This window comes from Ambystoma mexicanum, chromosome 8 (genome assembly GCF_040938575.1).
Source record: "Ambystoma mexicanum isolate Mex_15411 chromosome 8, UKY_AmexF1_1, whole genome shotgun sequence".
NCBI classification, from domain to species: domain Eukaryota; kingdom Metazoa; phylum Chordata; class Amphibia; order Caudata; family Ambystomatidae; genus Ambystoma; species Ambystoma mexicanum.
Genome location: NC_090929.1, coordinates 159,033,990 through 159,050,672, shown reverse-complemented (window position 1 = coordinate 159,050,672; position 16,683 = coordinate 159,033,990). Strand labels below are relative to the sequence as shown.

General features: G+C 45.3%; 1 protein-coding gene across 9 annotated transcripts in view; it reads right to left on the bottom strand.

Annotated features, from left to right (window-relative positions):
* KCNT1 (potassium sodium-activated channel subfamily T member 1) overlaps positions 1 to 16,683 on the bottom strand; it is a 2,308,650-nt gene that overhangs the window by 1,243,782 nt on the left and 1,048,185 nt on the right. The window contains exon 1 of one of the 9 annotated variants that reach the window (XM_069609545.1): positions 7,555 to 7,649. The exons of the other annotated variants lie outside the window; for them this stretch is intronic. Coding sequence (XP_069465646.1) covers positions 7,555 to 7,646 — 92 coding nt within the window. The 5' untranslated portion in view covers positions 7,647 to 7,649. Of the gene's footprint in view, positions 1 to 7,554; positions 7,650 to 16,683 lie in introns of those variants that run through there. 9 annotated transcript variants of the gene reach the window in all.

Genomic DNA, 16,683 nt, shown 5'->3' with positions numbered 1-16,683 from the left:
GACCTGTTGTCTTTTCTGACTGATGAGAGACCACCCTCATACCGTGTCCTCCCCTGCAACCCAGGTGCCCCTGACGGCCAAAAGACCCAAGGAGGATGGCGAGAGTGCTGCTGGGCACAATAGCGAGAGAGGCTACGTTGAGGGCCATGATGATAACACAATCTCTCTTTGCTACATTGTGCCCACTATGTGGGAATATTGTTTTAACAAAGTACTTCTCGCTGCCACATGCTGGCGCAATATGCATGTTTGGGTTAAAGGAAACAGCTCAACTTGATGAGCGCCGCTTAATGTCAGTGATCTCCCTGACGGAAATGCATTGGCCACTGTTTCTGCCACTCAAGTACTTGTGACGAAGGAGCTACATTAGTTCAGATGGTGTATGCGGACATAAAGACTAACAGACATTTGTTTGACCATTCTTTATATTTGCTGTAATATTGATGGGTAGGGTGTAACCAAGACAGTCAGATGTTCCCCATCTTGATACCATGATGACAACTATGCCATTGGTGCGGTCAAGATGGTCATCAGAAAGATGTGATTGGCCCAGAATGATAAGGATGTCACACAGAGAATGCGGGACACTAGGAAATTAAAGGTCAATCCAGACACTTACAGCCCAATTAGAAAAGAGTTCAAACAACCTTTCCAATCAGGAACATTTCTCATGGAGAAACAACATACTGATATACCTGGGTACCCCGGTGACCTAGAGTGGGGTAGCCTCATTAATTTCCTACAAAAAACACTTCCAAAGTTACTGCAGATGACACTTGGCAAACATTTGAGAAATGGAGGACCCATGGGTCTCTTGCCCCACCTCAAGGGGACAGCTCACTGCAGATGATAGTGTGGTTTCTTCATTGCTGGGCAAAGGAAAGACATAACATGTTCTTTGCTGATGACAGCAAGGATGAACGGATGTAGTGGGTGAGGTGCAAGAAATCTGTTCCAGAACCTTAAGGAACTGGGCAAACACCACCATCTCACCTATCATATGGTAGTCCCTGCCATCCTCAAAATGACATCAAAAGGGTTCACCCACAACTGGAATAACCACAAGAGAGCAGAGGAGTTAATTATTGGAATGGAGGTGGTACCAATGGACAAACTCCAGGATGCTCCAAGAAACCTGTCAATAACCTGCTCCTGATCTGTGGCCAGCAGCAGGTAAACCAAACAAGCTGTGACGCCCTCCCTCACCAATTGGCATGTCTAGTATTCCTAGATGGTTGCTGTGTATGGTGGGTGACTTGCTCACTCTGTAGTAGTATTTCCCCCTCCCCTCCTCATGTGGATGCTTGAAACACTTGTGTATAGGCGCGTTATAAATGCCATATCATATCATATCATGCAAACAGGGCCCCATGACCCACACTGGAGATTGTCTATGGCATGTCTGGCATATTGTGTACAAGTTGATCGGACACGCTACTTTGGTACTGCCCTCTACCTGCCACCTTGTGGTTTGATGTGTTTCAGGAAACATAGAGAGTTTCCCTATAAAATGCCACTCTGGGAAGAAACACTTTTGGAAATCTCCTGCTGGGCTGCAAAACTATCAATGCAGCCCAGCGGTCCTTCGCGTTAGTCCCTGCGTGTCATCGTCACAGGGTATGACGCGCTTATGCACGGCCGCCTCTTTGCGTGCAGATGCAGGTTTCACCATGTGACGGGGCCCATGGCGCTTTGGACTCCCCATCACCCTCCTCCTCGCTATCGGTTCCGCAAGGAGGATGCATACAATGCATGGACACTGCCCCACAAAGCCTGTGTGTTACAGGTGCTGTTAGTTCCATCAATCTCGGGGGATGGGGAGGGGGGGGGTTCGGACCACCCTGCTGACCTGGCCCCAGTACCACACATAAGATAGGCAGCTTGCGATACATTGCTCTCGATGCATTGTGCTTAAGCTGCCTTTCCAGGGCCTATTGGATATGGACCAAAGGGCGGAGGGAAAAGTAGGGGGGCTCATATGCATGTGTGATTTGGTCCTGAGAGAGGACGCCTTGAAATGTTACTCTGATCAGGGTGGGGTGTCGCTGCCCTCGGGTGATTAACGTTGTAGACATTGTATACTATTGTATGAACGTAAGTGGTTTAAATGGGATCAGTACACGTGGCCTCAAAGTGGAATTATCCTGACAGGGGTTTGCACCCCAGCAAGCTGTACCACCTTTGCTCATCCCCCTTGTAGGATATTCCCAAAACAAAATGGCGCTGGGGGAGGATGCTCTTTGTCTATGCCATAATGCATTATTATTATAATTGGCTATTTATATATAACACGCTTAATACCCTAAGGTTTCTATGCGCGGATGCAGGGATCGAACCTGTGTTGCTCCGCATCGTCTTGATTCCAAGGTGAGCCTGTTGGCCCTGAGCTACCCTCCCACATGATTGCCTCATCTACCTCTCGATGTGGCCCCAGTTAAACGTATGCCTTGCCCAAAATAGATATGTCCCAGAATGTCCACGCGGCCCGGGAGGCACAGACTACCCCCTAACTAGACCCTCTAATGAATGAATGTGAGTAGCTGGAATGTAAAGGGTCGAAATAGACCCATAAGAGGAAACATGTGCTGGCATACTGGCACACACTTGTAGGGCTGACCTGGCACTGTTACAAGAAAGGCGGCTCCTGGCCGGGGATGAAGATCAACACCCACAGAAGAGCTCAAGCTGCCACACAAGTAAACCCCAGGGGGTTGCTACCACTATCACGAAAAGTCTGGGGCTAAAGGTTAGTCGCGCCTTGAGGGACAGCGAGGGAAGGTTTGTGGTTCTATATTCATCTCTAGACACGTCAGAAGATGGCGTTGGTTCGGTCTATGCACCTGGGGAATATTTGCTGTCGCTCTCGGCTGCCATGCCCAGATCCGGCCCCTCTCATTGCGGCAGCCATTTCTCCACATTTCTGTGTCATTTATTTTTTTGTGGGGGCAAGCCCCCCTTCCCACCTGTCTCCACAACTTCCCCAACCCCTGCTACCCTTAAAATATTTTTTTTGCTGATGTCTGCAGAATCTTCCACCCAACTGAGAGGCGGAACACGTTCTACTCACGGCTGCATGACTCTTTCCAGAGAATTTATTACATGTTTGTTACAAGGGACTTTGTCAAAGAAGTGTCAAATGTGGAAATTGATGAAATTTCGATTTCAAATCACACGAGTGTCATCTTGGAGATGTGGGTTGTCTATCACCCGATACATACCCAGCAGTGGTTTTACCCGTTGTGGTGCGGATGTGGTGATAGAAAAACACATTGGTGAAAATATCAAACACATAATGGATGATAATGAGGGTTCCTTTTACAAATGAGGGGCCTGGGGTGCACTGAAGGCTTTCCTAAGGGGAGAAGGTATTGGCTGTACTGGGAAGACCAGGAGGGGGAGGATTTCACTGACTGATAAACTCAAGCACAAGGTGAGGTCTACTGAGTGGCAATACATTGCGGTGGAAGATGTGAATAGTGAAGTGCAACTAGACTACCGCGCGAGCTAGAATTGTCGAGCTTGGTCTTCTTTACCCGATAGGTATATCGAGAGCAAAGAGGATAGGTCAGGTGGCATCTTGTCAAAAGACTTAACGAGCTGACTGATGACAAGAGCAAAGAGGTGGTCTATATGGCAGATGGCTATCTGGCCTCCTCAAGTTAATCCATTAATGTACATCCAACTGTTCAACGGGTAGTCTATACCAAGTTTACCATAATAGGAACTATTTGACCACTTTTTTTTACGAATGTCTGTCTCTCGACACTTATTGATAGTGAAAGGGAGGCCCTGAAAGGTGCCTACAATGTGGAAGAGGTGTGTCCAGAGATTGAAAAAATATGCACCCGGGTAAGAGACCGGCCTGACCGAGGCACATCCTGACCCCTATCATGGTTGCGTCGTTCAACAACTGCGTTCAGAATAGAAGCTTGTCTGCAACCATTACAGAAGCCATGATCACCTTGATGCTTCAGCTAGATAAAAATAGTAACAAGTGTAGGCAATATAGACCGATTTTATAATTGAATTGTGATGCAAACTTTTTTGCCAGGATTTTGGCGGCACGACTGAACAAAGAACTGATCAGGCTGATTTGTGGTTCCCTAACTGGCCTCGTGTTAGGTAGGAATGGTGGTAACACGAAAATATTAGATTGTTACTGGACTTAATCAGCATCCGTAGAATGTATCCTGCCCCAATAAGTGTAGATGCACAGAAGGCCTTTGATCGGGAGGATTTGGTCTACCTTAAATATTCACAGATGCACAGAGATAGGTACAGATTGAGTGATTGGTTGCCTTTTGCACTGGTCCAAGTGTAAGAGTCTTGACAAATGGTTTACTTTGGATACCTTTCCAGCCCAAAAGAGGCACTAGACTGGGTTGCCCCCCCCGCTGTTCTCTTTGTTCTTTAGACTCGCCATGGAACACATGGAGGCATCGATTAGGCAACTGGTGGTTGTCAACGGCTTGCAAGAACACGGGTGGAGTAAAAAGTCTAACTGTATGCTGGAACATGATTATCTGGATTGTAGATCCGATCACTGCTAAGGAACCACTGTTGACTAGGATCCAGGGATAGTCACAGATTTCTAGATACAAGATAAACTTCAAGAGGTCTGACGCTTTCCGCGTTTCTAGAAGTGCTATAGAGGGCATTTCGAGGGCTGGTTATTGAACTTGTCGGAGAAGGAGCTCCCCTACTTTGGGGTGAAGGTGGGACATGACATCCAAAAATTGATTTCAGTGAATTTCATGGCAGAGGCTGATAAGTTCTAAGGAGATATCGCTAGATGGGAGAGGACACAACTGACACTATGGGGGAAAACAAATGACTTTGAGATGTGTTTCCTTAATAAGATGCTGTGAGTTACGCAGGCCATCCCCTTGCCTTTCCAGAGGAAGGATGAACATATAATTGAAGGGGTGTTCCGACAGTTTCTTTCGGGTGAGAGGAAGTGTCGAAAATGTCCAGATTGTTTGCTCCATAAGAAACTTGAAAACGATGAATTTGGGAACCGGACCTGCACGGATCTTCTCCATCTACCCGACCTGCACAGATATCATCGATCTACCAGACCTGCATGAATATCATCCATCTTCCAGACCTGCACGGATATCATTCCTCTACCGGACCTACACGGATATTATCCATCTATCGGACCTGCACGGATATCATCCATCTATCGGACCTGCACGGATATCATCGATCTACTGGACCTGCATGGATATCATCCATCTATCGGACCTGCACGGATATCATCGATCTACTGGACCTGCACGGATATCATCCATCTTTTACTGTGAGAGATGATAACAGACACTGGCTATGTCAGGAAGGCAGTGACACGCCAGGCCGACTGCCGCTAGAGAGATGGGCCTGTACCCCCTTTGTGCTGGAGATGCTACTGTCTATGGGTAGACTGCTGGGATGATTTACCAGTCTACCATCATTATGCTCCATGGTAAAAGACTGCAAGAACTCCATGATTGACCTGGAACACAGTGTGTGTCGGCATGCATGGGCCTCCCTACGGAAACACCCTGCTTTCATGCCGGGGAACTAGAAGCTGCATAGGTGCAACTGGTTGAATCCCAGTATCTGGCCTGATGGGGATGTAAATGAAGAGGTTTGGTGGATTGCGAATACCTTAAGTTTAATTATAAGCTGCTGGAAAGGGCGTCAGGAAGATATGGTCAATTTTTCAGGATTCTAGTGGGCAGGAAAGATATGCTGGGTGACATCTGGGGCGCCACTTCTATGACTCTCAGATTTCTGAAGTTTACACTCCTACTAGCATCTCTGCTGCTAACAGTAGCCGCAAATAAGGAGGGTGTGAAGCCGAAGGGAAGGTTAAGATAAAGAACTGAGAGAAGAAATCAAGGCATATATAACAAGAGTCATGTGAGGTTGAGCTGCAGCCTGCCAATTCCGGGCTGGGCTGCACCTGCGCGTGACACATACCCAGATAAGTGTGGTGTGCAGGGACTGTTGGTATCCGGTCTAAATGTCCCGTCTAAGCCTCACTAAGGATGCACTCTACTGGCGCTGCACCTTAGCGCAGGCATCCTTTTGACACATGTTGTGCCCTTTTGTGAGACTCAAATGACAGTGGCAGAGGTAATAGAGAGGATTGACTCGGCGCTACACGGCGACGCACCCCTACCTCGATGGATCATTCCAACTCTGCTCACCTTGAAGTCTGGACATTCGCTCTGCTTTGTGTGGTCTCTGGCAGTAGCCAATATACAAGTCCTGAAACATTGGAAGCCTGACTCCTTGCCTGTTGCTGAGACGAGGTGTCTCTGCACTCTAGGCTTAGAAGGATGGGAATTTTAGGCGTGTGAGTCCAAACGGTGACCCTTTAATGAGTTGTATTGCTGAGTGGGTTATTGGGGGCCGTTTGAAGGTGGAAGCTGACCAAAGTGAGGCAGAGTGGATGTGTCTCTGTCAGAGGCGTGTCCAGACTCTTTTGACTAGGGTGGCCCAAATGGGGCACTGACTTATGCAGGGGTGGCATGTGTTACGAGTGCACGCACACATAATGACCATATTATCGGATAATGGGGTGGCACTTGGCATGGCCAATCAGATACCGGGGGCAGCACATGACACCCCAGGCCACTTCCTGGACACGTCACTGGTCTCTGTGTTGCCTGTATTAGACCAAGTAAAGATGTAAAGTATTATGCTTGAAGCGATGCATGGTCCACCATTTCTCTTCATATGTGCTTTGCCTCAATACCTTTTCTGGTGTCTGCCTTTTTTCTTATCCAACAAAAAGGGGCTACCTGCACTAAATCCCTGGTCCTTCAGGTAATTGAACAGAGAAAATGATAGGGTGGACCAGTGGATAGAGGATGACAAGACCATCTAACTCAATATTTTTGTCCAATTTTATTCAATCAATACAAAAATATATATGTAGAGGTGCATTGTAATAATAATACATACTAATATCATAAAATCAATATTTGCATCAAAAGTTATACACAGTCAAGCTCACAATCAAATGTTTACTGTCATTCATTCATACAAACACTCAAAAATCAACAATGGCTTTCCATTTTCTCTGGTAAATCAAACTCTTTTACAACATACTTTGACCCTATTCTTGATACTGATGTCATTTACAGTTTGTTACAATTCCAAACAGTTTTTCGTCAGGACGTGAATCAAAGATCTAGTTATATCTTGCCGTTTATGGACTGGGGTGAGCCACATCATCTATACAAAAATATATAATAAAATCAATAAACCGTCATGGTCTCTTGTCATCCTCATTTCTTTATATGTACTGTTATTAGTTCAAAAGCAACTCTCAGAGTAGGTGCATACATCTTACTCACCTCCGCATTTGTAATTCAGAGGTCTAGAAGATGTAATGGAATCAATCCATTGCTGGTACCTAGTAGTAGCCTGTTCATTTAGGTCCTGCGAGAAACGGGAGGCCCCCGTTAATTCTTTACTACAACTTCAAACTAGACTACACTTCCCTTTCTCTTCTTCTGGAAATGTATATTTAAAAACAGGTAATATAAAACTGTTACTTACAGTTCCACATTGAAATACCATGCACATATGACATAATATGTTCTTCTCCTGATAGATGCACTCCCACCGAACGTACGACAGGTGTGTACCATCAGTTCCTGTGTCCTAGGGACATAAAGGCAAAAACGGACCTGTTTCAAATACCAGCCACATTACCTCTTAATTACTTCACAAGATAAAAAAGACAGTCAGGTTTCCGCAAAGGCCATGGGACTGAAACTGCTCTTCTAGATTTAAAAAATCAGATTACTAAAATAATGGACACAGGCAAACCTGCCCTCCTCCTCCTCCTCGACCTTTCTGCAGCATTCGATTTGGTCGACCACAGCATTCTCACAACGCACCTCTCCAATGCTGCACACTTCTCTCACAAGGCTACCACATGGATCACATCCTTCCTTGAAGGCAGGGCCATGAAAGTGTACTCTGACCAGGATAGCGCCCCCCCCACCACTATCAATTGTGGAGTCCCACAAGGGTCCTGCACCGCACCGACCCTCTACAACCTATTCACCAAACCCCTCTTTGACCTACTGGACTCCCTCAACATAGCGTACACCAACTACGCTGATGACACGCAGGTCCTCCTCCCCCTCTCTGGAGACTACGACCTTGACTCAGAAGCCCTCCTCAAAATCTACTCAACTATCCAAACATGGATGGCTATCAATGGCCTCTGCCTAAACGGAGACAAAACCGAAATCATCATCCTAGCCCCTAACGAAACTCTAACCAAACTCAGCCCCAATTACTCGCACTTGATCATCGACAGTATTAGCATACCTGTCTCCTCTGCCGTCAAGACCTTAGGAGTCTACATTGACGCGACACTCTCAATGACAAGACAAACCAGCGCCATTGCCTCAGCTTCTGCTCTGACTACCAAACTCATCTACGCCATAAAACCCTACCTCACCACGCCCAACTGCCTCTCCATAGCCAGAGCTACTATAGGAGCCAGACTGGACTACTGTAACGCCCTCCTGGCAGGCACCTCATCAAAAAACCTAAACAAGCTCCAAATAGTGCAAAACAATGCCCTCCGTGCTGCACTACACATGACCAAAACTGACCATATCTCACAGGCCAGAAGACGCGTCCATTGGCTCCCAGTCAAGGAAAGGATCAACTTTAAAATCCTCACCCTCACACACAAATGCATTAACCACACAGCACCCCCCTACCTATCTGAGACTATAACCAAGAACTCCTCCATCCGCCCCAGAAGAAGTCACCACGCCAACCAACTCCAAGTACCCACTGTAAAAAGAGACAAAGCCGGCGGCATTGGCTTCCCTCACATAGCACCTAAGCTATGGAATGCCCTCCCCAACGCGCTTAGAGCAGAACCATCTCTGTATCTCTTTCGCAAATCCCTCAAAACCACGCTATTCAACTAACTCCACCTTCCCTTCACCCACCTCATCTCGCACACATCTGATACTAAAAGTGTTCGATACGAAATGCTTCCTGTAATGAAAATTGCTTTGTAACCATCTTCCTTCCATTGTAACCAGACTATGTATGTATTCATGTAACAGCGCCACGATGCCCCCGGGCTGATGTGCGCTTTAAATAAATCTGAATAAATAAATAAATAATAAATAAATAAATAACTTTTTACAGACTTACCCACTGAAGGTAGGTAGTTAAATGATTTTGTTCCTGTGGAGCTGGGAGATGTTTACTTCCTATTTCAATAATATTCCTGTTCTGGTTTATTCTTTCTTGTTTGTATCCTTTTTCTGTTTTTACATACTGTAAACAAAGTGGATCCCACATAAATATCCTGAACATTATGGATTACAATCAACTGACAGGACAACCACTGATTTAACATATACATAGACATGTAGGTGTTCCCTAACCCTCAGAGCCACACATCGATATTTTTTATCTTAACCTCGAAATCATCAGAGAACCAAGGCTAATATTCGTGTCTCATTATAAACATACACACATATGGACAACCCAGTCACTCCATTGGGTGCTCGTGTCCAACTGAGAACTAGTAATGGTGACTTCAGACTGGCCCCACGCTCACTCACTTCTTATATAGCTGTGGCACCCGTTCATGGAGCTCATCTGAGCCATGCGGCAACTGCCACAGCATATTTCTGTTCAAGCAAAGGGTATTCAAAAGATGCTGTGATAACATGCATCCGCGTCACAACAGCAAACGCTGGTATTAAGCTTACCTGCGGCTACAACAGATTAAAGGCTCACGGCACCGGCTCGAGGGATTCTCCAAACTATTCTGCAAGACTGTTTGTTCTTTCTATTGCCGTCTGCTAGGCATAGAAAGTGGACTACGCCCGGCCGTAGTTCCGAGAGGTCCAACACAAAGGATGGACTAACCTATAACTACTTTGCCTGAGAGATAGGTCATAGTGGATATTGTGCAAAAACATGCTGCAAATGCAGTACATGTACATCGCCATATGTGATATTATAAATCAGCTTAACTATATCTCTCTCGTGCTTATAAATAGGTCACCTATAGCACATAGACACACTCACAAGGCTCACCAAATTATTTTAAAAAGTAACTCATTTTCTCTCTAGTAACCGAGTAAGACAACAGACCCAGCCATAAATCATGGGCAGAGACCTCTCGTATAGACCGCGGGCTACACTTCACCTACTTAGACTAAAGGTAGACCTACTTAATTCTCTTTCCGCCTCTCTCTCTCCATTCCCTCCAAACAATAGAAATAGAGAGTAGACTATATGTCAGCATCACCCCCAAATACAGAAGCAAAGCCCGTACCCATAGAAAATACCATATGATTTAGGATACTAGATGTTGGATAACGGTGGACCAACCACATTAGTCTTAGGAGAGTCCAACTGTATAGATCCCAATTGGTCATCATAGCTAAGGCAAAGGGTCTAAATCAAACTGCCCATAGTGGATCGTGGAAATTTAAATGCCAAAGTGTGTAACTTAACGCTATTGATGAGCGTCAATCAGAGAACTCAGAATGGTGTTACTAATACTAACCAATTCAATTTTTTTTTTTTAAACCAGACTTTCTGGTAGTTCATAAACCCTAGTGTATCCATACCATATATATCGTGGGGATGGTGTAATATATACAATAGGGCTATAACACTCTGTCATGTGATACATGGTGATGCCAGACATGTAAACCCGTATCTTTACGTCATTTCTTGGTAACAAGGGCATTCCATTCAACCGAGACATTTAAGCCTTGCTGCACCATGTCAAGAGTATATATCCAGCGTTGCTCAATACAATGGAGTATAGGTCCCATGTCTCCCCCTCTCATATTGGTTCTGACAGGTTGTAACATGAACCATCTCATATCTGTGTCCCTGTGATTATGTTGTATAAAATGATCAACAAGTGGCTTGTCGGCCACTTTATTACGTACACATGACCGATGTTCTGATATACGTTGTCTTATCTCCTTAGTGTTTTTTCCGATATATATCAATTCACATGGGCATATAATTACATAGATGACTTTTTTGTGAGACCGTTGGTATGCTGCTTCAATTTCCAACTCTTAGTCCTATATCGGAATTCATATCTAGTTTCAGTAAGTGGGCATACCACACAGTTCCCACACTTGTGATGGCCTGTGATGAGTGGTAATCCCCATTGGTAAAGGGCTATCTGTTCTTTAGTGACTTCCTTGTAGGTATGTAACAGTTTTTTTCTGAGGTTCTGATTCCTTTTAAAGGCAACTCCTAGGTACCAGTGAAGGATTGATTCCAGTACATCTTCTAGACCTCTGAATATGAAATGCGGAGGGGAGTAAGATGTATGCACCTACTCTGAGAGTTGCTTTTGAACTAATAACAGTACATATAAAAAAAATGACATGACAAGAGACCCTGACAGGTTTATTGATTTTATTATATGTTTTTGTATAGATGATGTGGCTCACCCCAATGCAGGAACGGCAAAATATAACCAGATCTTTGCTTCACGTCCTGATGAAGGTCTAAAAAGAGAGGGACATGATTGTCAGTCTCATGACCGAAACACGTGTTGACTATAAAAACTGTTTGGAATTGTAACAAACTGTAAATGACATCTGTATCAAGGATAGGGTCAAAGTATGTTGTAAAAGTACTTCTCTAAAAAATGGTGTAATCCAAAATTTGATTTACGCGAGAAAATGGGAAGCCATTGTTGATTTTTGAGTGTTTGTATGAATGATGGAGAACATTTGATTGTGAGCTTGACTGTGTATAATTTTTGATGCAAATATTGATTTTATGATATTGGTATGTATTATTATTACAATGCACATATACACATATATTTTTGTATTGATTGAATAAAATTAGATAAAAAATATTAAGTTCGATAGTCTTGTCATCTTCTATCCACCCTATTATATTCTCTGCCTTTTTTTAATGAAAAATTTCAAAACACACTAAAACTGCTCATTGAGGAGACACGCTTATATCTTTGAAACAAGCAATCCAATGCCTTCGTAATTTTGCCATGGATGGGGATAAAAATAAATGCAGATTTATGAACGTTTGGCAAGATTATGAATAACTCATTTAGGGCATTCAGCCCCAACCTTAAGTGTGTGGTAGGTTGCGAGCAATGGCATAAAGAGGATCTCTCAGGTGACAAGAAAATTGGTTTTATTGACAGTTTTACAGTTTTGCAAACACCCTCATTTTCCTTTTTAAACCTGTTCTTTTCATGCATTTATTTTTAGACAATGCGATGCTAATTAAGAGACTGCCTGCAGCTTCTGCCAAGCGTAATGGTAATCATTACATATTGCCTGACTGGGAATCCTGCTGTGAGCAACTGAACATCAGGCTTGACGTCAGCACACGCCCGACCCAGGCTGCTGTTTCAGGACGCCAGGGGCCAAAGGCCGCAAGTCAAAGCTCTGCAGGCATCATCAATGTATTTTTTCTCTTTTTACTCTTGTGCTTCAGCTTTTCCCTAAACTGGTCGGATAGCAGAGAGAGCTGAGGGCTTGTTTGTTGACATCTGTGTACAGCCTTCTGACACAGGTTCGAATCCCGGCTGGGCTAGTTCATCCTTTTATCCTTCCGAGGTTGATAAATTGAGTACCACATGGTGGGTAATGACATCAACTGTTATTACAGCGCTTTGATACCCTCGTGTGCGCTAGCACTATTTAAAAACTGGTATTATCATCAGGGCTTGACAGAGGTGTAACTCCTCATGTATACCCGCAGAATCCTTGGGTTGCTGTGGGTAGGGGTCACGCCATATAACTTATATTTTCCTCGGCCATGTAACCGCTCTTCCTGTGAGAAGCCTAACTGGCTGGTGGAATTTTCAGGGCGTGCAGCTAGACCTTTATTGCATCTATGAGAAAGAGTGGCCACCTATTTCTGAAAAGGCCATTTATACCACCTTTCAAGAATGTTTCCCAGAATGGGCACAGAAAGTTTGAATGGGGTCGCCACCAGTGGTTGGATGACCACCAAAATGTTTGATTGAATGTAAACGAATGAATATATTTTTGGACCCTTCCCTGCACCCACTACTCTATTTCGAAGGACCAAGTCCAGGTAGCTGTGCTTGTAGAAAGGAAGACCCGACCTGAAGACAATGAGCCTCATTAGGAGTCTGGTGGCAATTTCTGTGATTGTTCTGTAGAATTACTGTTACCATCACTCGGTCCATAGGATTTACCGCTGGATTATGAGTGGTATTAAGGCAGTGTTGTTCCCCACTTTTGGAGTCCTTAGGGCTTTTGGTGCATTTACCACAAGCGGTATTTCTGCAGTGGTAAATCAGCTAATTTTTTGGGGCAAAATGGAGGATTTTCCTCCAGCTATCTCTTGCAGATCAATCCTCCATTTCACCTCCAGTCTCAAAGTCCGGCTGTGCGGTAAAAATGGTGGAAATTATATTTCCACAAAAAAGGGGTGATAACAAAATTATCTCCAGCAATTGACTACACTGCTGAGCTCGCAGTGAGCCCCAAGTTGCAAAATGCTGCTGAAGAAACTTTGATGATTAACCAATAGCCTCTTATATCGAAGATCGGTTGGAAGCGGTAGAATTGAATGCCTCATTTCCAGAAGTAGGGCAGGACTAGTGCTCAGGTCACTGGGCTCTCCGGGACCAGCACTGTTAGTCTATCCGCTGCTCCCCAGCTTCAGACCCTGAAGTGACAGTATATCTTGGAGAAGTGACCTGCAGCTGACAGAGCCTGAGGCCTGCAGCTAGAATGCGAACCACGGTCTTGTCTGCCATGACAGTGAAACAAGATTTTGCGAAACCTCTCTGCATCCCAACATCATATTGGTCAAGCTGTGCCAGCCTATGTGTTTCCCATCTCAGTATTGCCGCTATAACTGTTCACAATATTACTATCACCAGGTACTATCACCAATCCATCATCATACAGTAGCAGTGTTGAGCACTCAGCCACTTCAGCACTTGCTAAGACTCCTCTGCTGATTCTATGCCGGGCACTAACACCAATGTTCTAGGACTTGTAAAGTCCCTGAGGCCAACAGCCAAGTGTTTGATAATTTGGGGCCAACCACAGCAGAAGAACGGACAACAGAAGAATAATACAAAACTTGTTCTGCTTTCGGTCCAATTTCAGCTTTTCTTCCCCAGATTCTAACTTTCGGACACAGTTTTTGAATTTTGAGCAACGCTACCGCTCAAGAATGGACATGCGTGTTTTCTCGAAACCATAAACACAAGTCCTGACATTAATACGTATCTCAATATAACTCAGCATCAGGACCAGCTCCAGGTCAGTCAATGCTTCCATGGATGGGTAAAACCATCACACCGATGCTGCTGTAGATCAACATTGAGGTTAGGACAAGAATTAACAAGGGATTTTGGGGGGCAGTCCTGCCATCATGGCCGGGCATTTTGAGTGCCAGTGGGCCACTAAACCACGGTGATCCTCTGGATGACCCTCACGTGAGCAGTTAGGCACCCAGGGGTGGACTGCAAACTAAACAAGGCCCTGGAAACAATTTTCAAAGTGGCTCCATAACACACATTTTTAGCAAGCCCCACACTTTTCCTAAGGAAAAATGTGATATATCCCACAAAAGAGGCCCAGGGTGCAGAAGCCTGCCGGGACATCCCCAGAGTTCATTAAAAGGGCAGTCCGCCCATGGCCAAGGTTCAGAGGCCTACCGGGAAATCTCCAGTGGCCAGTCCACCACAGGCCAGGGTGCAGAAGCCTACTGGGAAATCTCCAGTGGCCAGTCCACCGCTGGCCAGGGTGTAGATGTCTGCCGGGAAATCTCCAGAGCAGCGAAATCTTTATGGGAGGGCAAAAGGAGCACTTGCCCTGGTCCCCCACATCGTAGGGGGGCCCCACAAGGCTGCCTGAGCTAAAGAAGTCAGTTTCCTTTGTTCACCAAACTTAAATAGCACACACTAGGATATTTTATGTCATACTGCTGAGGCTCTAAACCTATTGCCTCTCATGTTGGCAAATACATCCTGCTCTAATCAATTCATCCTGTAATGCTTTCTGGGTTCACTGTGGTGTTTACTAGTGTGTGCATTCACTACGGCTCATTTTGATTTCTGCGAGGCAGCACATCAAGCTATGGGTTGTGAAGGTGACGTGGGGGTGGGCGTGATCAGATATTCTAGGTCCCTTCATTCATTTGGTTCAGTGGAGGAGGGCCCCAAAGAGGTCCGTTGCCCGGGCCCCAAAAGTGCTTAAAATGGCCCTGCTCCGTAAAGGCCAGTCTGCCCCGGTAGGCACCTAAAGTCTGGGGGATTTTACTCAAGAGCATTACCTTTTCAGGAGCAAAAGAAATATAAAAGTAATTTAGCTGAGTAAAATAGCTTTGAAGAATGTGAACCATACATTTAACGGACAGCTTTTTTTTTTTGTTTACATGCATAGCATCTACCTTGGGTTTTAAAGCAGCCACTCCGCTCCTGAAAGCTTGCCTTCGCTTTCTTGACCATGACTGTCATCAGTAAGTGAGCACAGGACAGGGAGGACTGTTGAAGAAATAGGGCCTTTATCCAAGAAACTGGAGAACTACTCACGATATGTCTGCCTGTAGCGTCTTCAGTTCCTTCCCATGGTACCTCAGGCACAGGAAGTTCTAAGTAACATGGGCAGTGTCTGCCAAAGCATCTACACACCCGCCCACCCGCCAGCTCATCTGTTTCACCCGCCCTGGCAAAGGTGGGAGCTACGATTCATATTTTTGCCGGGACCCGATTTCGAGATCCCGAAATCGGGTCCCGGCGCGACTCTTCCTGCGCGAATGGAGGCGTGAAAAGCAAGTGTCATGCTTTTCACGCCCCCATTTCCTCCCCCTTCCCCTCCCTGGCGCTCTCTTCCAATGAGAGGATTGTGCCTGGGAGCATTCCTCCCCACCCCTCTCCCGTAAAAGGTCAGCGACATAGAAGTAGGACTGCCGTTTCATGTTTTTACGGCAGTCCTACTTTTATGTTTATGGCCTTTCTGGGTTTTCACCCGCCTTGGTATCAAAAAAGGTTGAGAGGTATGAATGCCTTGGTATTTCTTAACTCTACTAAGAAACCTGCTTTTAGATTTCGGATTCAAGCCAGGACATTGAAAGCATTATTTTAAATGACTGTAATTGCTTCCACCCTGCAATTTCTGATGCAGGAGTGACAGGGTAATCCGTGCTGTAAATATGCAAATAGCAAACCCTTCCCAGGTAATTGTGAATGGCAAGCAGAGTAGCTTACCAGCCTGAAAAGAGGACTCAATGGGGGTGGAGGGTAAATGGCATGCATACTGTTCAAATATTGTAGTGTGAGCAATGACCCCATGACAGCAGGGTCATCGGGTGTAACAATGACATTCTTGCTTGGGTTTTGCACATAGTGCCGGCTCATAAACAGGTGGTCACTTGTAAGACAGGGCGACAAAGGGGCTCCTAGCATCTTCCGTTTCAGCAAAAAGCCATACCAAATGCATCGATTAAAAAAGTGCCCCCCCACCCCCACTACATGCACGCAAACAGCAGGAGTGATGGATTGGGCAGATGTAGCCAGTAATGGAGAAAGAAACTGGACAGGGGAACTTTCCTGCAGAGCTTTACACAGACAGCCTCAACTCAAGGATCAGAGCAGAACAGAGGAATTGGACAGACATAGCCAGTAATGGAGAAAGAAAG